Source organism: Danio rerio, chromosome 3 (assembly GCF_052040795.2).
Source record: "Danio rerio strain M-AB ecotype USA chromosome 3, GRCz13ab, whole genome shotgun sequence".
Classification (NCBI taxonomy): domain Eukaryota; kingdom Metazoa; phylum Chordata; class Actinopteri; order Cypriniformes; family Danionidae; genus Danio; species Danio rerio.
Genome location: NC_141023.1, coordinates 65,721,936 through 65,744,886, shown reverse-complemented (window position 1 = coordinate 65,744,886; position 22,951 = coordinate 65,721,936). Strand labels below are relative to the sequence as shown.

At 38.5% G+C, this 22,951-nt stretch overlaps 1 protein-coding gene across 1 annotated transcript in view; it reads right to left on the bottom strand.

Annotated features, from left to right (window-relative positions):
• Window positions 1-1,180: 1,180 nt before the first annotated feature.
• The window catches only part of nherf1b (NHERF family PDZ scaffold protein 1b), a 56,567-nt gene continuing 34,796 nt past the window's right edge, over window positions 1,181-22,951 (bottom strand). The window contains exons 2-6 of the mRNA XM_087245429.1: window positions 20,003-20,173; window positions 16,170-16,323; window positions 12,642-12,685; window positions 7,368-7,487; window positions 1,181-5,573 (exon numbers count right to left, since the gene is read on the bottom strand). Of these exons, the coding sequence (XP_087101555.1) occupies window positions 5,427-5,573; window positions 7,368-7,487; window positions 12,642-12,685; window positions 16,170-16,323; window positions 20,003-20,173 (636 nt within the window). The 3' untranslated portion in view covers window positions 1,181-5,426. The remainder of the gene's footprint in view (window positions 5,574-7,367; window positions 7,488-12,641; window positions 12,686-16,169; window positions 16,324-20,002; window positions 20,174-22,951) is intronic.

The window sequence follows — 22,951 nt, the reverse complement described above, 5'->3', positions numbered from 1 at the left end:
GGATTAGTTTACTTTAAAAAACAATTAGTTGGCTTTATAATTGATTGCTTAGATTTTTTTAAAGGCAATTAGTTCACTTTGAAAGTGATTTGTTGACTTTGAGGTTATTAGTTGGCTTTATCATTGTATGCTTGGCTTTTTTTAGGGTGATTAGTTGACTTTGAAAGGGATTTGTTGACTTTGTAAGCGATTATTAGTTCACTTTGAAAGTAATGGGTTGACTTTGAAAGCGATTAGTTGACTTTTAAAAGCAATTGGTTGACTTTGAAAGCGATTACTTGGCTTTAGAATTGGTTGTATGGCTTTTTTAAAAAGGCAGTTAGTTATCTTTAAATGCGATTAGATATCTTTGCAAGCAGCTGGTTGACTTTGAGCGATTAGTTGACTTTAAAATGATTGGTGGATTTTGTTTTATGGAGTAAGCCTGATTCTTTTAAAGCAATTGGTTGACTTTGAAAGTGATTGGTTGACTAAAATCGATTGCTTGGCTTAAAAAAAGGGTGATTAGTTAACTTGGAAAACGATTAGTTGTCTTTTAAAGGTGATTAGTTGACTGAAAACGATTGGTTGACTTTGCTTTATCGAGTGAGTGAGCCAAGAGTCAACTTGATTCTTTTAAAGCCATTAGTTTAGTTTATAAATTGAGTAAAGCAGTTACCAATAAAGTGATTAGTTGATTTACTTAAAAAAAGGAGTAAACCGGTTAACCTTAACGATTAAGTAAATGAACTATGTGTATAATTATAAAAGATTAGTTTGCTTTTTACACTGTATATTCATAAAAAAGATTTCATTGCATTTTCAGAGTTTTGGACAGCACTGTTAACAATATTGCATGATTCCTTTTGTATAAAAAGCATTTTGACAGTCAGGAGATGCACTCTTATCTAGTCTTCATTTGGTCCTTCATTATAAAACAATGAAATGATTATCGCTAGAAAATCATTTAATCATCGTTTGGTTAGAACACACACACACACACACACACACACACACACACACACACATTTACAGACAAACACCTGCTCAATGTCAGACATGCTGCATGAGATAGAATGTCTGTTCAGAATGTCATACTAATACAATGAATATTGTGCACAGTTTATTGCTGAAATACTGTATCCCACAATGCAACGCAATTTGACCTTGCATTGGAATGAATAGGAACTAAAGGCACAAGTTTTCTTCCCATGTTTAATCCAAACATTACAGGAAACATTCATTTATTTACATAAAACGTCATACAAAAAGGTCATTTTTAAAATAATAAACGTTAAATTAAACATGCAGTGTCGTTTGTGACTACAGCACAACAACACCATACTGTTTACCATGTTTTAAAACGGTATACAGAGTGTAATGCGTGCACTAGAATAACAAAGATATGTAAATTAATCTTATTTTAATGCATTATGAAATCTTGATCTTTCATTCGGCAACTTTTGATGCTGAAAAGTTCAAAAAAGTACATTTATTGATATTTTTAATGCTTAAATAAAGTACAAAAACATGAATGACTACTGCAGTGTTTTAAACCATACTACAGTAAAGCGTATTATACTGTATTTAATTTTTAAATTTGTAATATTTTTAATATTTAATTATCATCCTTATTAATGTCCACACAGCGCCCCATATTGACAGAAAAACACAGAACTGTTGACATTTCTGCAGATTTGTTTAAAAAAAAAACACAGAAATATCGAAGAAGTGGCTTCACAACAACTCAATGACTGTTCTTGAATGGCCCAGCCAAAGCCCTGAACTAAACCCAATTGAGCATCTCTGGAGAGACCTGCAAATGGCTGCAAGAGTGACAAATTTAAGTGGGTCTGAATGCGTAAGGGGGTCTGAAAACTTTCCATACCCACTGCATTACTATAGTTGTCAGGTTACCAAGCAACTGTAGAATCACCACAACCGATTAAATCAAGTACTTCACTATAGTATGGATCATAAATGCTGCAGTATCTACCGTAATTCACTGTAGTACTTTTTAAAAGGGCTTTTTCAGACATATTTCTAAACGTATAATATGTTCTGTAGGATGATTTGTTTTAAACTGATTTTTAAAAAGTCAGATGGAGGTCATAATGCAATCCATAACTGTTTATAATAGCAAACACCTTAAATTAATCTCTTTTTTTTTGTATTTTGCAAATATTTTTATGCATTATGAAAGCTTGGTCTCTCGAAAAGTAGCTTTTATTGACATTTTAATGCTTACATAAAGTACAAAAACATGAATAATTACTATAGTCAATACTGTAGTGTTTTTGAATCATACTACTATACACAATATTAGAGTATTTTCAACTCTTGATGCTTCAGCATACTATTAGCATTAGTGAACTAATACACACTGTAGTATACTTTAGTTGTTTTACAGTAAACTGTGGTGTATTGTAGTAAAACATATCGTATAGTAGTCGAAAACTACAGTATTGGGTTATTTGAAGTGGGTACGGAAAGTATTCAGACCCCCTATATTTGTATCTCTTTGTTATATTGCAGCCGTTTGCTAAAATCATTTAATTTCCTTATTAATGTCCACTCAGCACCTCATATTGACAGAAAAACACAGAATTGTTGACATTTCTGCAGATTTATTAAAAAAGAAACACTGGAATATTGAAGGAGTGGATTTATAAGGACTATATGACTGTTCTTGAATGGCCCAGCCAGAGCCCTGACCTAAAACCAATTGAGCATCTCTGGAGAGGCTTGCAAAAGGCTACAAGATAACAGAGTGAAAAATTTAAGGGGGTCTGAAAACATTAATATAGTCGTCGTGTTACCATAGCAACTGTAGAATCACCACAACAGATTAAATCAAGTCCTATAGTATGGATCGTAAACACTACAGTATTTACTGTGAATCGCTGTAGTACTTCCTGTAGTGCTATTGTGCAAGACACATTTCTAAATATATAATATATCCTATACAATATATGGTTTCATCTAATAAAAAAGGTCTTCAATTCAGCTCAATTCATAAGCATTTATAAACTGAAAGCCCCAGTGAATCACAAAAATATATATATGTAGAAACTATTAATTAAACATAAGTGTTTTTCAGTATTGCAGTAGGTTAGTTCTTCATTCTCAACACAGCCAGTGACTGTAAATCTGTCACAGTTCATTTGTAGTACTAAAATAATCTGTTAGTAATGCAAATACGTCATTCTGAATACATATAAACTTGTGTGTACAGTTGAGGTCAGAATTATTAGCCCCCGCTGTGTATTTCTTTCCTCAATTTCTGTTTAACGAAGAGCAGATTTTCGTCAGCACATTTGTAGATGCGAATATTTTGGTCGTTGGTTCTGACGCGTTTGTTGCTTGAATGGGTCAATAAAAAAGTGAAACGTCCATACCTTTGCAAATGAAGTTAGATATTCCAATCCATTTATTGTCCATTTTGTCAAAAAAACAAACAAACATCAAAACAAATATAAACCCGTTCTCTCAGCCATGACGGTCAAAAAGTTTGTTTGACCTTCTACACCTCTCAGCTCATCCTGAGGAGAGCATAAATACCATATACACCCTCTAGGGGTGCGAAATAAAATTGCAACCCATAAATGGCTCCAACACATTTCTAATCATAATAGTGTTAATAACTCATCTCTAAAAACTGATTTATTTTATCAGTGCCATGATGACAGTAAATAATATTAGACTAGATATTCTTCAAGACACTTCTATACAGCTTAAAGTGGCATTTAAAGGGTTAACTAGGGTAATTAGGTTAACTAGGCAGGTTAGGGTTAACGGTGGTTTGTTCTGTAGACTATCTAGAAAATATATCGCTTAAAGGGGCTAATAATATTGACCTTAAAATTGTTTTTAAAAAAATTTTTAAAATGCTTTCATTCTAGCGGGAATAAAACAAATAAGACTTTCATCAGAGGAAAAAATATTATCAGACATACTGTGAACATTTCCTTGCTCTGCTGAACATCATTTGGGAAATATTTAAAAGAGAAAAAAGAATTCAAAGGGGGGCGAATAATTCTGACTTCAGCTGTACATATACACACTGTACATGCATCATATAGAACCTACTATATTGATGACTTTAGCCTCATTAATAATAATAATAATAATGATAATAATGATAAAGTGCTCTGTTTCATTACGTCTCCAGGCCCTTTCACAACAATAATGATAACCATAATTATAAAATTCAAATTATTAAAGGGGCAGATCAAACCAAAAATGTAAAAATCTATCGTTCACTCATCTTTTTACTCGTTTATGAGTTCTTTCCTCTGTTGAACACAAAAGAAGAGATTTTGAAGAATGTTGAGAGTCACTACTTTGATTTTCAGCGTTCTTCAAAATGTCTTCCTTTGTGTTCATCAACAACAACAACAAAAAAAAGGAAGCTAATAAAGGTTTATACACACTTGATTGTGAGTAAATAGTGAGTATAGTAATTTTTTTGGGTGAACTATCCCTTTAAATGATTGATGCTAACGGGAATCCATTTATTTATTTATTTTAGCATTTCAAGAGTTCACACTTAGCTGATGATTGATTATAAAGCTTGTTTGGCATGCTGTCCCAGAAGAGAGAGCTCTGAGCTAAAAAGATCCTCGAGCCCGGGGCTCTCTCCCGTTTGCAGGGAGTTTGAGCTCAGGTAGATCTGGAGAACTCCCCTGCTGTAGTAGCTAATAAACAGATAGTGATCGCTCTTAAGAGATAACTACTTACTAGGAGTATGTCTATGGTGCTTATTTGGATGAGTCAATTAACCTAAGTTAATTGGAAACCCACGTGAGCATGGGGAGAACGTGTAAACTCCACACAGAAACGTCGGCTGGCTTGGTAAGGACTAGAACCAGTGAAGTTCTTACTCTGAGGCAACAGTGCTAACCACTGAGCCACCGTGCCACCCATCTAAAGAAGGTGGAGGAGGGGTGGAAGAGGGGATTCTTCAAAACGAAGATGGCTGTTATATGGAGCTTAGGGTATTTATAGTGGCTTATGAATAATGCGGGACCAGCTGCAGGCAATCATGAGCACGTGCTCCTCTCAAAATTAGTTAAGAAATAAACTTCACTTAAAGTGGCAGGTGACCGAGCTAGCATGTGTTTATAATAAATAAAAGTGTGTTGTCTAGTGGATTTGGTGGAGATAAGGCTATAGTGACCATTATTAGTTGTGTAGGAGCCTTTAAAACAGAGCTGATGGACGGATGAATGGGTGGATGAAGGTCTATTGCAGTGGTCACCAATCTCGGTCCTGGAGGGCCGGTGTCCCTTCAGGATTTAGCTCTAACTTGCCTCAACACACCTGCCTGGATGTTTCAAGTATACCTAGTAAGACCTTGATTAGCGTGTTCAGGTGTGTTTGATTAGGGTTGGAGTTAAAATCTGCAGGACACCGGCCCTCCAGGAGCAAGTTTGGTCACCCCTGGTCTATAGGTTACTGAAGAGTTCGTTTTTCTTGCTCCAGTCCATAGGGGGCGCTCTCTTATTGCAGCGCTTCTGGTGCGCTCGCTCTTTGACCTGCTGGAGAGACAGACTGAGCTCTGGGATTGCAGCCATGATGGACGCCTCCACGGCCTGAGGGAAAACACAAAATAAACCGCGCAAAATTAGCAATGCGCTGCGAAAAACAACAACAAAAAGTCTCGTTTCTAGTCCAAATATCTAAACATTCTTAAATCAAGAAGTGTTTTCTTAGACAAGTAGCATATATTTATTGTCTTGTTTTCAGAAATGTCCAGTTTAGGGAGTTTTTCTTCCTTGAAACAAGCTGAATAACCTGCCAATGGAGTACGCAAAAGAAACGCATTTTTTGCTGCATCTACACTCACCGGCCACTTTATTAGGTACACCTTACTAGTACCGGGTTGGACCCCTTTTTGCCTTCAGAACTGCCTTAATCCTTCATGGCGTAGATTCAACAAGCTACTGGAAATACTCCTCAGGGATTTTGCTCCATATTGACATGATAGCATCACGCAGTTGCTGCAGATTTGTCGGCTGCACATCTATGAAGCAAATCCACCACATCCCAAAGGTGCTCCATTGGATTGAGCTCTGGTGACTGTGGAGGCCATTTAAGTACAGTGAACTCATTGTCATGTTTAAGAAATCAGTCTGAGTTGATTCACGCTTTATGACATGGTGTGTTATCCTGCTGGAAGTAGCCATCAGAAGATGGAGACACTGTGCTCATAAAGGGATGGACATGGTCAGCTGCAATACTCAGGTAGGCTGTGGCGTTGATGATCAATTGGTACTAAATGGGTCCAAAGTGTGCCAAGAAAATCTTCCCCACACCATTACACCACCACCACCAGCCTGAACCGCTGATACAAGGCAGGATGGATCCATGCTTTCATGTTGTTGAGGCCACATTCTGACCCGAGCATCTGAATGTGTCAGCAGAAATGGAGACTCATCAGAGCAGCAACGTTTCTCCAATCTTCTAGTGTCCAGTTTTGGTGAGTCTGTGTGAATTGTAGCCTCAGTTTCCTTTTCTTAGCTGACAGGAGCGGCACCCGGTGTGGTCTTCTGCTGCTGTAGCCCATCCGCCTCAAGGTTGGATGTGTTGTGTGTTCAGAGATGCTCTTCTGCAGTCCTCGGTTGTAACGAGTGCTTATTTGAGTTACTGTTGCCTTTCTATCAGCTGGAACCAGTCTGGCCATTGTCCTCTGACCTCATCAACAAGGCATTTGCTCTCACAGAACTGCCGCTCACTGGATATTTCCTCTTTTTCAGACCATTCTCTGTAAACCCTAGAGATGGTTGTGCGTGAAAATTCCAGTAGATCAGCAGTTTCTGAAATACTCAGACCATGGCACCAACAACCATGCCACCTCCAAAAACACTTAAATCCCCTTTCTTCCCCATTCTGATGCTCACTTAAAGCAGATCGTCTTGTCCATGTCTACATGCCTAAATGCATTAAGTTGCTGCCATTTGATTGGCTGATTGGAAATTTGCGTTAACGAGCAGTTCGACGGGTGTACCTAATAAAGTGGCCGGTGAGTGTAATTTATGAATGAGTCTGCATCAACTACATTAAAGAGAATGACTTCATTTATTCTTTTGTGATTAAATTTGTACGGATTTTACATTTGACACAATCACTTTATTTAAAGTGAATATAGCACCTTACTTCTTTCAAATATCTTTAAAATATGGACACTTGTTTTAACTCTTTATTAAACTGATTGTGTTTTAAATTCATTAAAAACCTCGATGCTGTAAAATGAAACTGAAAACATTAAGTTTAAGTCATTAAGTCATTAAGCTGTAGTTACACTGACTGTGCATATAGCCCATCGAGCAGCAGCTGAGTGATCTGATTTACATTTGATTGGCTCATTTGCATATTATCAGCCTCACCTCTGGAGGCGGAGTCTCAGTGGGCGGGGTCGTGAGGGAGGTGTTGGAGGAGGCGCTGGATGGAGACGGACTCACTGATAACTTCGACTCCTTCAGCTCCACGTCTCTGTTTCCATTGACCTGAAGAGCAGACAGATTGCAGAGAAGACCACAGCTAACGATAATGATGTACAACTTACAATGAGATCAATCACAGTTTATTCTGTTACAGTAAACTCATTCGTTCATTTTCTTTTTCGGCTTAGTCCCTTCATTTATCAGGGGTCGCCACAGCGGAATGAACCGCCAACTTATCCAGCATATGTTTTACGCAGGGGATGCCCTTCCAGCTGCAACCCATGACTGGGAAACATCCACACACACTCATTCACACACATGCACTACAGACAATTTAGCCTACCCAGTTCCCCTATAGCGCATGTGTTTGGACTTTTTGGGGAAACCGAAGCACCCTGAGGAAACTCTGTCCCAGCCGAGGCTCGAACCAGCGACCTTCTTACTGTGAGGCAACAGCACTACCTACTGCTCCACTATTTGCAAAAACTTAAAAGTTGTCCCCACAAAAAAATGTAAATTTTATATTTTAAAGAATTGTTTAGTTTCAGCTCATTTTAAATAGGTAGTTTGGACAAACATCAAGGGCGACACGGTGGCTCAGTGGTTAGCACTGTGGTTCCGCTGGGTCTGTTATTGGCATTTCTGTGTGGAGTTCACACTCATGCGCTATAGGTCAATTGAGGAACTAAATGGGCCGTAGTGTATAAGTGTGTGTGTGAATGAGTGTGTATTGGTGTTTCCCAGCACTGGGTTGCGGCTGGAAGGGCATCCGCTGAGTAAAACTTCTGCTGAAAAAAGTTGTCGGTTCATTCCGCTGTGGCGACCCCTAATGAATAAAGAGACTAAACCGAAAGAAAATGAATGAGATCACGAGAAAATATTATTAATCAGTTCATGTCTTAATAATAGGCAGGTAATAAACCAGAAGTTAATAGCATCCCTGCTGAAAAATCCAGCTTGGCTGGTTTAACTGGTTGTCCTGCCTGGTTTAAAAGGGGTTTTGGCCACTTCCAGGGTGGTTTTAGTCATTTCCAGCCTGGTTTAAGCTGGATATAGCTGGTTTTGGCTGGGCTCCCAGCCTGGCTAGGCTGATCAAGCTGGTTTTAGCTGGTCATCTCCCAGCCTAACCAGCTAAGACCAGGCTGGAAATGGCTGAAAACCAGCCTGGAAGTGGCCAAAACCCCTCTAAAACTAGCCTTGTCAACCAGCTAAAACCAGCCTAGACTGGTTTATGCTGGATTTTTCAGCAGGGATGAATTATGACTAAATAAAAGTTGACCAAAACCTCCATTAACTAAGACTTTTAGCGCAATAAACTACTAATTAGCTGCTTATTAATAGTTGGGTTTAGGTATTGGGTATGATTAGAGAGTCAAATAAGATCATACTTTATAACTGCTAATAAACAGTTCATACCTTAATCCTAAACAATGTAATAAGCCAGTAGTAAATAGCATGAATTGTGACCTAAAGTGTTACCAAAAACTCTGGCAATCTTGATGTAAACACTACCAGTAATGTTCAGTGCACTAATAAGGGCACTAGGGGTCAGCCTTGAGTCTATGAGGAACACTGTGTGTGTGTTAGCATCATTAGCTGCAAACGGAGGCAGCGTCTGACAGCACATCAGCTCTTCAACCATTAGGAAACTTTCCCACAATCCTTTGCAAAGCACTTCTGGAGACTCGCAGACTCTAAACTTAACAATAGCAGCAAGACGTGGGCGACGTGAAGCAAACCGACAGCGCATGTCCACTCGTCAACACTAAAATGGACAGTTTGGAAAGCCGGGAGTAAATATGGACTTGCCTTATTTCCTTTAAAACAATGTGTGTGTGTGTGTGTGTGTGTGTGTGTGTGTGTGTGTGTGTGTGTGTGTGTGTGTGTGTGTGTGTGTGTGTGTGTGTGTGTGTGTGTGTGTGTGTGTGTGTGTGTGTGTGTGTGTGTGTGTGTGTGTGTGTGTGTGTGTGTGTGTGTGTGTGTGTGTGTGTGTGTGTGTGTGTGTGTGTGTTCATGTGGCAGGGTGTCATGCATTACTGTTATTGTGTCAAACTGAGGAACTGAGCCTGTCACACTGAGCTTTACTTGGTTTACGTCTTGTTTCTAGTCCAAATATCAAGAAATATATCAATATTGTATTGTTTTCATACATAATGAGTCAAATTAGGTGCTTTCCCCCCCAAAACAAGCGAAATAATTGTGTTTTCGCTTCGAAATAAGATTATTTTGGGGCGTCACGGTGGCTCAGTGGTTAGCACTGTCACCTCACAGCAAGAAGGTGACTGGTTTGAGTCCTGGCTGGGCCAGTTGGCATTTCTGTGTGGAGTTTGCATGTTCCAGTGCTACCCAGAGGTAAGTAGAGTATCCTAAATCTATACTCAAGTAAAAGTACAAGCACTTGCGGAAGTCTTTAGTGAAATAAAAGTAAAAGGAGCCATCTAAAAAGTTACTCGAGTAAGAGGAAAAAAGTACCTGATGAAAAAATGACTCAAGTAAATAGTTTCTACTTACCTTTCAATATAAATATATATATATATACACAAGTTAAAATTATTCACCCTCCTGCGAATTTATTTTTCAAATTTTTCCCAAATGATGTTTAATAGTGCGAGAGCAAGTAATTTTTCACAGTATTTCCTATAATATTTTTTCTTCTTTTGAAAATGTTATACGTTTTAAATCAGCTAAAATAAAATAAGTTTTAATGTTTATAAAATCATTTTAAGGTCAATATTATTAGCCCCCTTAATTAGGGGTGACCCCGTGATTAGGGGTGGACTACTTCACACTGATTGGTTGCCGCCGAACCGCGTCATAGCTCATACCATAAAGTTGACTTGATTTCAACTCTCCTCGACGCCCACACCGGAGAAGATGCGCTGCGCTGCTCCTCGCCGCCGGTTCTCATTGAAAATGAATGACTTCCGGTTACTTTGACGCTCTCGCCGCTTGTTTGTGATCGCTCCTCAGTTTGTGAACGCTACCCCGGGTCGTCGCTCCACCTCGCCCCTCTTTCCCACTCCTTAGTTTGTGATCTCTCCTCAGTTTGTGAACGCTACCCCGCGTTGTCACTCCACCCCGCCCCCTCCCCCGAGCGCTCCTCAATTTGTGATCGCTTCCTCGGTCCACCGACCCCACCTCCCCAACAGGGGGCCCCGTCAGTGATCCCTGCAGGGGGCCCACCCCGCATTTTGCGCTACGCCACTGTGAAAGACACTCCAGTGGTACTGGATTTCAGTTAAATGTGCTTATGGTTAACCGGGAGAAATAACAAAATGGGAGGATGGCGGGAGATGGGTCTGAAGTACTGGAGACTCCAGGTATGTATATTTTTTTATATTTCAGCCAAACTAAAAGAAATCAGACGAAAAATTAAAAAGGAAATATTGTGATAAAATAAATATATATAAAACGATATAAATAAATTAATAAAAATTAAACGGCACTTTAAATATTTTTTAAATAATCAATTTAGCAGAGTCAAAGCCCTGAGCCTCAATTTACCTCAAAATATTTTGCTTATGGGCGAGGCAGTGGCGCAGTAGGTAGTGCTGTCGCCTCACAGCAAGAAGATTGCTGGTTCGAGCCTCGGCTCAGTTGGCGTTTCTGTATGGAGTTTGCATGTTCTCTCTGCGTTCGTGTGGGTTTCCTCCGGGTGCTCCGGTTTTCCCACAGTAAAAGACATGCGGTACAGGTGAATTGGGTAGGCTAAATTGTTCGTAGTGTGTGTGAATGTGTGTGTGGATGTTTCCCAGAGATGGGTTGCGGCTGGAAGGGCATCCGCTGTGTAAAAACGTTCTAGATAAGTTGCCGGTTCATTCCGCTGTGGCGACCCCGGATTAATAAAGGGACTAAGCCGACAAGAAAATGAATGAATGAATGTATTTCGCTTATTCTACCTGATATTTCATACCTGAAAATAATAATCTAGCTGCAGCGTAAAACATTAATACTAAAATAACTCCATTGCTCACTAAATGACTGCAGTCAATAATAATAATCACAGTAAATCAAATTGTCCACCGACTAATACAGGAATTCACATTTTGACTGAATTACTGCAGTTATGAAGAGGTTCAGAGCGGTTCATGTGCTGTGACTCATTTTTATGCAAATTAGCTGCCTCTTTGTTGATAATAATGACACAATGATCCTTCATTATTACATATATTGTTTTATAATTATCATAATTTGAGCTCGTTTGTCTCTGTGTTTCGAACTCAAAGGCGTCATCATTTAGTCGTCGTTTCAGGTTGTATAAAACCGGTTTGACTTTCTTTCTTTCTGCATAAACTAGGGTCAGGCACTGTCACCTCACAGCAAGAAGGTCGCTGCTTCGAGCCTCGGCTGGGTCAGTTAACATTTCTGTGTGGAGTTTGCATGTTCTCCCCGTGTTGGCGTGGGTTTCCTCCGGGTGCTCCGGTTTCCCCCACAAGTCCAAACACATGCGGTATAGGGGAATTGGGCTAAATTGTCCATAGTGTATGAGTGTGAATGAGAGTGTATGGGTGTTTCCCAGTGACAGGTTGCAGCTGGAAGGGCATCCGCTGTGTAAAACATATGCTGGAATAGTTGGAGGTTCATTCCACTGTGTAGACCTCTAATAAATAAGTCACTAAGCTGAAGGAAACAGACTTCGTGAAATAATGAGTAGATGTCAAATAGACATGAACCAATCCACCATGTTTTGTTTTTGATGTTGTAATGATATTTCAGGCATTCAGTGATTATTAATATAATAAAATGCATATATTAGCTTACAATATCAGTGTAAAATGTGGTTACTATCACTGTCTTTATCAGTGAAGCTCTCCAGACTCCAGAAGGTGAATTATGGAGGCTGCAAAGCAATAAACAGCAGGAGATCCTGATATCTTCACTTCACTGAGGTTTGACCCTCTAAAAAACGCTTGAACCCTGCTGAAGAATGCTAAAATACGATCTGGGAGTGGTTCTGCTCTTTAAATAGTTCACAATGATCTGTATATTAAATAATATCTATTGTAAAAACAACAGATAATACAAAAATACATGTGAACACCCCTATAATGGGTCATACCATTGTAAATAATTATGATACTCCCAAAATCATTCCGCATAAAATAACGTCTGCAGATTCTATCTGGCCCTATAATTACTAATTAATGACTTAATTCTGAAGTAACTAACCCAACACTGATCACCTCAAATGAAAAACATTGTCTGACGTTCTCTCACCTTGTCGTCCATGTCCCCGTTGAGCAGCGGTTCAGGCAGTGGTCCTGCAGGCATACAGAAGAAGAGCTCAGGTGAGTCACACACACACACACACATACTCTGGCATCCTTCAGGAAACACTTTCTTCAACGCTGAGCCATGAAGACTAGAACAGCAGACGGCGGACAGCAGATGTCGAGTCTCTGTTACACACACTGTACCGCAGGAATGTGCTTCATTTATTATTGAGAGCACAATCATCACCGTGATGAGGGATCGCTAGTTTGAAGCTAATATACGGGCGGTGTGGGGGGGGGGGTACACAAAATCATGCTATTGTATACTGGCATAATGTAATATAAAGATAAGCTACGTTGAAGTTGTTCAATGGAGACTCACTCTGACTGGATCCTTTGAATCAGTGAATCATAAACTGGAGACTCACTCTGACTGGATCATTCAATAAGTGTATTGATAACTGGAGACTCACTTTGACTGAATGATTTGAATCAGTGAATCGTTAACTGGAGAATTGCTCTGATCAGATTATTTGAATCAGTGAATCGTTAACTGGAGAATCGCTTTAACTGAAGGACTTGAATCAGTGAATCATTGACTAAAGACTTGCTCTGACTGGATGATTTGAATCAGTGAATCATAAACTAGAGACTCACTCTGAATGGATCATTTGAATCAGTGAATTGTTAACTGGAGGCTCGCTCTGATCAGATTGTTTGAATCAGTGAATCATTAACTAGAGACTCGCTCTGACTGGATCATTTGAATCAGTGAATCGTTAACTGGAGGCTCGCTCTGGTCAGATTATTTGAATCAGTGAATCATTAACTAGAGACTCGCTCTGACTGGATCATTTGAATCAGTGAATCGTTAACTGGAGGCTCGCTCTGGTCAGATAATTTGAATCAGTGAATCATTAACTAGAGACTCGCTCTGACTGAATGATTTGAATCAGTGAATTGTTAACTGGAGGCTCGCTCTGATCAGATTATTTGAATCAGTGAATCATTAACTAGAGACTTGCTCTGACTGGATGATTTGAATCATTAAATTGTTAACTGGAGACTTACACTGACTGGATGATTTAAATTAGTGAATCCTTAACAAAAGACTAATTCTAAATGGATTATTTGAATCAGTCAATCATTTTCTGGACACCCACTCTGACTGAATCATTTGACTTAGTGAATCATTAATTGGAGACTCACTCTGACTGGATCATTTGAATCAATGAATCATTAACTAAAGACTTGTTTTAAATTGATGATTTGAATCAGTGAATCGTTTTCTGGAGACTTCCTCCAACTAAATCATTTGAATCAGTGAATCGTTGTCTGGTGTCTTGTTCTGTAAGTTGTTAACAGCAGTAACAGCCTACTGAAATCAATGTTTACTAAAATAAAAACACTCAGAGAAAGTACAGATACCTGAAAATGCACTGAAGTACAGTAATGAAATAAAAGCACAGGTCCCAGGTCAGTGTTCCCAGTCTCCTGTGGCTGATAAAGAAGGGCGTGACAGATAATCCCACAGTCTGAGCACTGAAAAGACTCATTCAGCTGCAAACGCAGATAACGGCAGAATTTCTGACTCGCTCTGAGAACAGCAACACCTGAGACGTCTGAACGCATTCAGCCTCTCATTCCTGCCGTTTCCCCTCCAGCAGAGGAGAAAACCTGATCGAGTGTGATATCAGCTACGGGGAACTTTCCACTAGTGCTGACGCCAAACGCCTGCTCTGTAAATACAACCAGTAAACACACTGCCTCACTCACTCATGACTAATCTTGTTGTGTCTAACATAAACACACACACACACTCTTAGTCTCCTTGGTAGTGTTGGCACAAACGAGACAGAAAGCTAAATTGCTGAACAGGAAAGCCAAAACCAGCTCAGCGAGAGGACCTGAGTGAAAGCAGTCAGGCATGAAGCCAGACCAACCTGTGTCAGACAATTTCTGCATCCCAATTCACCTACTTATACTATGCACTTGAAAATATGCACTATTATACACACACCACATTGCACTGTTTGTATATTAGGGCACAGTGTGTGAATTAGTGTGGGACGCCCCCTATAGGCAGTCTGAAGAATCAGTTGTAAAGACCCTTCATCTCTTTCTCTCTCACACTCAATAAATATAATGCGTTTATAAAATTCTAATACCGTATTAAATAACGCTCTGAGAACATTAATTTAACGTCGGTGGAATGTTCTGATAACGTATTAAATAATGCTCTGAGAACATTAATATAACGTCAGTATAATGTTCTTATAACGTACTAAATAACGCTCTGAGAACATTAATATAACGTCAGTATAATGTTCTTATAACGTACTAAATAACGCTCTAAGAACATTAATATAACGTCGGTGAAATGTTCTAATAAGGTATTAAATAATAATCTGAGAACATTAATATAACGTCAGTATAATGTTCTTATAACGTATTAAATAACGCTCTGAGAACATTAATATAACGTCGGTGGAATGTTCTAATAACGTATTAAATAATGCTCTGAGAACATTAATACAACGTCAGTGGAATGTTCTAATAACGTTTTAAATAATGCTCTGAGAACATTAATACAACGTCAGTGGAATGTTCTAATAACGTATTAAATAACGCTCTGAGAACATTAAAATAACGTCAGTGGAATGTTCGAATAACGTATTAAATAACGCTCTGAGAACATAACTAAAACATTACTGGAATGTTCTAATAACGTATTTAATACGCTCTGAGAACATTAATATAACTTCAGTGGAATGTTCTAATAATGTACTAAATAACGCTCTGAGTACATTAAAATAACATCAGTGGAATGTTCGAATAACGTATTAAATAGCGCTCTCAGAACATTAATATAACATTAGTGGAATGCTCTTATAACTTATTAAATAACGCTCTGAGAACATTAATATAACGTCAGAGTAATGTTCTAATAACGTATTAAATAACGCTCTGAGAACATTAATATAACGTCAGAGTAATGTTCTAATAACGTATTAAATAACGCTCTGAGAACATTAATATAACGTCAGAGTAATGTTCTAATAACGTATTAAATAACGCTGAGAATATTAATATAACGTCAGAGTAATGTTCTAATAACGTATTAAAAAACGCTCTCAAAACATTAATATAACGTCAGAGTAATGTTCTAATAATGTATTAAATAACGCTCTGAGAACATTAATATAACGTCAGAGTAATGTTCTAATAACGTATTAAATAACGCTCTCAGAACATTAATATAACGTCAGAGTAATGTTCTAATGTATTAAATAACTCTCTGAGAACATTAATATAATGTCAATGTAATGTTCTAATTACGTATTCATTAATATTTTAAGGAACATTAATATAAAATGAAACTGAGACATTATGAAGACCTCTTGAATAACGTCATTTTAACCTAAGGATATCATATAAAAATAGTATGTGAATTGGGACACAGCATCTGTGTGGGACGCCCCCTACAGGCCGCTGTGTGTGCTGATGTTGTGTTTTGTGTGTGTGTGTGTACCTGTAAGGTGTTCAGCGGTCGGCGTCACTCGACACTCCTTGAAGAAAGCGTCTGCGTCTGGATCTACAACCAGGAGTGATGTTTCCTCACCGCCAGCTTTAATCGCTGACACCACCTGCGCATGCTGCTTCCCCTCCACTGAAACACCGTTCACCTGCGCACACACATACACACAATTAATGCATGAATACACACACTTACAGGGACACACTGATGCATCAGTTTATAAAGACATCATTGAAGCAATGCGTATGGATTTTTTAGTTTCATATAGAATTACTTTAGTATCTTTAAGCTATTTTAAAAATCTGTATTTTCATTATTATTATATTATGTGTGTGTGTGTGTGTGTGTGTGTGTGTGTGCGTGTGCGTAGTTAACTAAAAATAATACATAAGCTATATACCATTAGAGGAAAATGACTGAAAAATGCACCTGTATATCTAGAATAAGTCACGTAGTTCTGACCAGAGTCTGCTATAGATATGAAATTATTTTCATACATGATCTGCCAGTGTTTCACACTCAAAATAAGGAAAAAGTCTACTTTTTGGCGTCATCCTGAAATCTATTTTTTGCCGCATTATTCACATCTTCATTGTTCCCCCAAAGAGAGTGTTTATCAAAGCAAGGATTCATTTTTCAATATTATCAGTGTCCCTTCCTGCTGTCCGAGCGAAGGATATCCTGTGTCTTCAGTTCACAAAACATTCACGCAGCGCACGTCTGCCAAAAACCAGGAGGAAACCAGGAGAAATCAGCAAGAGAACTGTGAGTTTCTTGTAATATTTCTTATGTATTGATATTCAATACGTTACAGAGATAAAGTACATACAGGAGGTTGTTATAACAGAATAAAGCCTGAGAGGTTTATTGTGCGAAACAATCCCTTTATCTTGTTTATTACACAGCTACTAGACTGATGAAAAAAAATAGACACTAAACATTGTTCTGAGCCGTAATAGTGTATTAACTCTTTAATTGAACACAAAGCTGACAGTAACTAATACAGCTGATGGAGTATACACTAACCTGCGCATTATTCAGACACAAGATGGCGCCAAACAGTCAAAACCACAAAGCTGACAGAAACGATAACAAATATTGCCTTAAGCAATATTTATTTTGGATTTTCTACAGAACAAATCCATTTGACTTGCCTAATTACCCTAACTTTACCCTAATTAACCTAGTTAAGCCTTTTAATGTCACTTTAAGCTGAATACTAGTGTCTTGAAGAATATCTAGTCTAATATTATGTGCTGTCATCATAGCAAAGATAAAATAAATCAGTGATAGGAAATGAGTCATTAACACCATTATGTTTAGAAATGTGTTAAAATAAATCTTCTCTCTGTTAAACATAGAAATATATGAAAAGCATATATAGGAGGGCTGATAATTCTCACTTCAACTTTAACATATTCGATATCTTGGTAAAAAGCGCCGTCATGATAAGGGACTCTGCGTCAGATCTATAGGAGGAAGAGGGTGTGTCTGAGACTGGAGCTCCGTCCCAGAGAGGAACCGGACAAAGTTCTCTCAGCAGGACAATAGCAGTCTGTCCCGCACAAAGACCCCGGCTCGCAGCAGGAGCCCTGGAGGCCCCTGAGGGACAACAAAACCCTCCGTCTCTCTCTCCTCCCTCTGCTTCCTTCACTCTTTCTGTGGGTCTCACTCCGGATGAAGACCCAGATAACAGACAATGCTCTCAGAACATTAATGTAACGTCAGTGGAATGCTCTAATAATGTATTAAATAACGCTCTGAGAACATTATTATAACGTCAGCGTAATGTTCTAATAACGTATTAAATAACACAGAGAACATTAATATAACGTCAGTGGAATGTTGTAATAACGTATTAAATAACGCTCTGAGAACATTAATATAACATTAGTGGAATGCTCTTAAAATGTATTAAATAACGCTCTATAAACATTAATATACCGTTAGTGGAATATTGTAGTAATGTATTAAATATTGCTCTGAGAACATTAATATAACGTTAGTGTAATGTTCGAATAACGGATTAAATATACCTCTGTGAACATTAATATAACTTTAGTGTAATGTTCTAATAATGTTCTAAGAACAGTAATATAATGTCAGTGTAATGTTCTAATGTATTTAATAACGCTCTAAGAACATTAATATAACGTCAGTGTAATGTTCGAATAATGTATTTAATAACGGTCTGAGAACATAAATATAGCGTCAGTGTAATGTTCTAATAACATATTAAATAACGCTCTGTGAACATTAATATAACGTCAGTGTAACGTTCGCATAATGTATTTAATAACACTCTGAATACATTAATATAACGTCAGTGTAAAGTTCGAATAATGTATTTAATAACGCTCTGAGAACATTAATATAACGTCAGTGTAAAGTTTGAATAACGTATTAAATAACGCTCTGAGAACATTAATATAACATCAGTGTAAAGTTTGAATAACGTATTAAATAACGCTCTGAGAGCATTAGTATAACGTCAGTGTAATGTTCGAATAACGTATTAAATAACGCTCTGAGAACATTAATATAACGTCAGTGTAAAGTTCGAATAACGTATTAAATAACGCTCTGAGAACATTAATATAACGTCAGTGTAAAGTTTGAATAACGTATTAAATAACGCTCTGAGAACATTAATATAACATCAGTGTAATGTTCGAATAATGTATTTAATAACGCTCTGAGAGCATTAGTATAACGTCAGTGTAATGTTCGAATAACGTATTAAATAACGCTCTGAGAACATTAATATAACGTCAGTGTAAAGTTCGAATAACGTATTAAATAACGCTCTGAGAACATTAATATAACGTCAGTGTAAAGTTCGAATAACGTATTAAATAACCCTCTGAGAACATTAATATAACATCAGTGTAATGTTCGAATAATGTATTTAATAACGCTCTGAGAGCATTAGTATAACGTCAGTGTAAAGTTCGAATAACGTATTAAATAACGCTCTGAGAACATTAATATAACGTCAGTGTAATGTTCTAATAACGTATTAAATATTGGTTTGTGAACATTAATATAACGTCAGTGGAATTTTCTAATAACGTTCTAAGAACATTAATATAACGTCAGTGGAATTTTCTTATAACGTTCTAAGAACATTAATATAACGTCAGTGTAATGTTTGAATATTGTATTTAATAACGCCTTGAGAACATTAATATAACGTCAGTGGAATTTTCTAATAACGTTCTAAGAACATTAATAGCGACTGCATTCTGACAGTGAACTGAACCTGTAAGGTGGGGTGTGTGAACATACAGTCTATGTTTACATTTCATTCGTAGCATTCAGTGTCTGCAGTTTAACCCACCACATTTAACTGTTTTTGCTGAAAACCCCGCTGATATCAAAACCGAGTAATGCGTATGATTCAGCACAGCGTGAACTTACCTAATATAAGAGTCCAGCATTATTAATTAGGTCCTTACTCCATTCAGCGTTTATGATGGCTGTTAGCCAAAGACGTCTGCGGTTGGCATCAAAAGCGGTGTGGTGTTCGGAAAAATTTATCGAATTTGGCATCCTACCGCACAACACGACATGTTTGCTTTTCCAATCGGGGGTTTTTTGCAACCGATAAGTGCAGTTGAACCCGTGTGACGTAGGTTGGAAAATTCCCCTGTAGAAATGTGCTCTATTATTGAGCCAAGCCTAGTGGAAATATCGATGAATTGCAGTTTCAGTTACTTCTGTATTAACTTAACCAGGGAGAGCTGGAGGTTGTCGCTTTATATTTTCGTCTGACTGAACTGAATTAGCCGCTAAGCTGACCAAAGGTAAAAGATTGTGTTTTGTACCTGTACGATGCGGTCTTTGGGCCTGAGTCCGGATCTCTCCGCCGGCGAGTCTTCATCTACGGCTCTGATGAACTGTCCCGGTCTGGATTTCTCACTGTGCAGGTTGAAGCCGAAGCCATTGGAGCCTTTCATAATGAAACAAAGCCGCGGTCTGAGCTCGAGCTTCAGGTCCTGCAGGACAAACACAACACAACATTAGCAAACACAAGTGGATGAGGCTGAAACACAGAAATGGCTGAGCAAGTGATAGATTTAATAACTCTTTCTAATGACTGATTTCTTTTCTCTTTGCCATGATGACAGCACATAATATTAGACAAGATATTGTTCAAGACACAAGTATTCAGCTTAAAGTGACATTTAAAGGCTTAACTTGGGTAATTATGGTAAAGTTAGGGTAATTAGGCAAGTCATTGTATGACAGTGGTTTGTTCTAGAGACATTTCAACACTAATATTGCTTAAGGAGGCTAATAATATTGACCTCATATTGAATATTGAACCACATTTAGTGACTAAAATCCAGCATGTGCACTGGTAAAGTGATGTGATTTTGCTTTAACAGATGATGTGGTGATATAAATGTGTTTCAGAGACGCATTAATGGACCAAGCAGCTATTCCAGCACATTGTAAAAGATCTGAGATGTTGTTTTGCTCATTTCATAAACCCCTCAGCCATCAGTCCGTCATCACAGCGCTTCAGTGTTAGTATTATTCCCAGGTAGCAAAGAATTCTGGCCCAGATTTGGCATAAAGCTGGTACAGCAGGCATTTAGTCCGGCACTGGCGAGCAGCATGTGGGCCAAACATGGCCCAGGTTTGGCTGAGGTGGGACCGTCTTACAGGCAGAACTCATGACATGGGCCATATATCAAATGTAGTGTTTGGCCCAGATATTTAAATGTACATGTGGGCCACTTATGTTTGGCCTATCTTGACCCACTTTTAAAATACATTTAAATCATTTTTGAGCAAAGAAAAAATTGTATCAATCAGGTCACTTCAAGAAAAAGCACAGCCATAAAGCAAAATGCTTCATGGGTTTTTAAAAAACATCGCAGTGATCACACACCAACATATCTGGCCCAGTTCAGGCCCAGTTATGGGTTTTTACCTTGGCTGAGACTTATATGGTCCATGTTTGCCGCTTGTATGGAAGCAAGACTTGGTCCAGTCATATACCATAATTCACTGCGGCATGTGGGCCAAGCAAATGCTGACGGTGTGGGCCAGATCTGGGCCAAAGAAATTTTGCTATGGTGGTTATTTCCTCTAGAACAGTCTCGAGCATCAGTCTGCGCTCCCAAAGAGCATCTCACTCCTCCAAAAGGCACAGCATTGCGTTCATTGAATTTCGTCTTCCCCTTCTGAGGCGCAACTCATTTAGTTGAGAAGAAAAAACACGAGAGTGGCGAATCCAACCCAGGCTTATTATGAAAATGTAGTCTCGTGGACGTTTCTGGAGGCCGCAAAATACGTCCTTAGAGGTACGTTTTGTTTTTTTTTGCAGTTTTTGTTTTCGTGAATCCACCAAGCGGCAACCTCCCGCTCTCCCTCAGAGAGCCAATTCGGAAGCATCTAAAACTGCAATTCATCCGAAATTCCGCTAGTCCTGGCCGCTCCTGCTCCAAAACAGAGCAAATTTCAATTGAGCCCACTGTTAGAATGGCCAACTTTACAGCAGAAAAAAAAGGTGTTTACAGCCTGTACAAAAAAAGATTTTGGTTAATACAGCTAATATCACCCTTCATGACAACTGTGAGGGGGTGAATTTTTTTTATAACTCATCCGTTTCCTTTATATTAAGTTATATTAAGTTTGCATAATTAAGGGAGTGGCCACTTGAGTGACAGATAGGTCTAGTTGGTCGCCGTCACGTCACCTTAGCTGACTCCTGCAGATTAGCCACTGAACTCGGCATATTCATCGTATTTCTGTGTTGTTTTATGTGGCTTTACACAGTCAACTGCCTTTTGGACTTGTTTCCTACAATTATTAGATGGCATGGCATGCTGAGTGCACTTAATTGTGCTCACAAACCATTCACGTGGCCTCCGTTTCCCATGTGAGTAAAGTTATATACTTATATACCATCTCTATACATGTATTTGTTTTATTTAAGATCATTTATCATTTATATTTAGAGCTGTAATGCACTGCAGAATCTGACGAATTGATTAGCTGTAGGCTCTAGAACCGTCATCTGAAGCGTTGTCATACAGTGTCATGCTGGATTTCATCAATAGTCTTACATTAACTAACACAGACTATATCTGAAGTGTTTGGAAGTAATTCGCGTTTTCCTCCTGTTGTCATAAGAACAATGTTTAGTGGCTCAATGTATTACAGCAGTGTTTTTAAAAGTCTAAACACTTTATTGATATAGTGTACACTTAAGCACAAGTGGTCAGAATACAAACGAGTCACAGGTGATAAAGTATTAAGCATTTCTCCCAAAGTAAAGTGTGTCTGAACCAGGTCCAAGCTAAATGCCAGCAATTGTCTGTAGCTCCGCTCACTCTCCGCCTCTTTGCTCTTGTTTGGTATCCTGCCGTGGGTGTGATGACGCGCGAAAAAAATGGCGACGGTTGGCCGCACCTACTTGTGGCTTCTTTTGCGCTTTTTAGAAACCTATGGGTGACGTCACGGATACTACGTCCATATATTTTACAGTCTATGGAATCCACAAAAGACCGCTCTCGCGAGTGGTCTCTTGCAAGTGCCGTTCGTGCTAGCGCTGTTCTCGCGTAAACCCACAAGAGGCCGCTGTCGATCATTTGTCCGTCTTCCCTAAACCCAACTTAATTTACTGATTGACCCGCCCACCCGCTTACTTCCCTAAACCCAACCAACGATTTACAAAAGCCGTCCAGAAAAAGAAAAGCCACCATTTTTACCATGTCTTCAGATTTTACCACATTCTCACCCTGTTATTCACTTTATTTTTT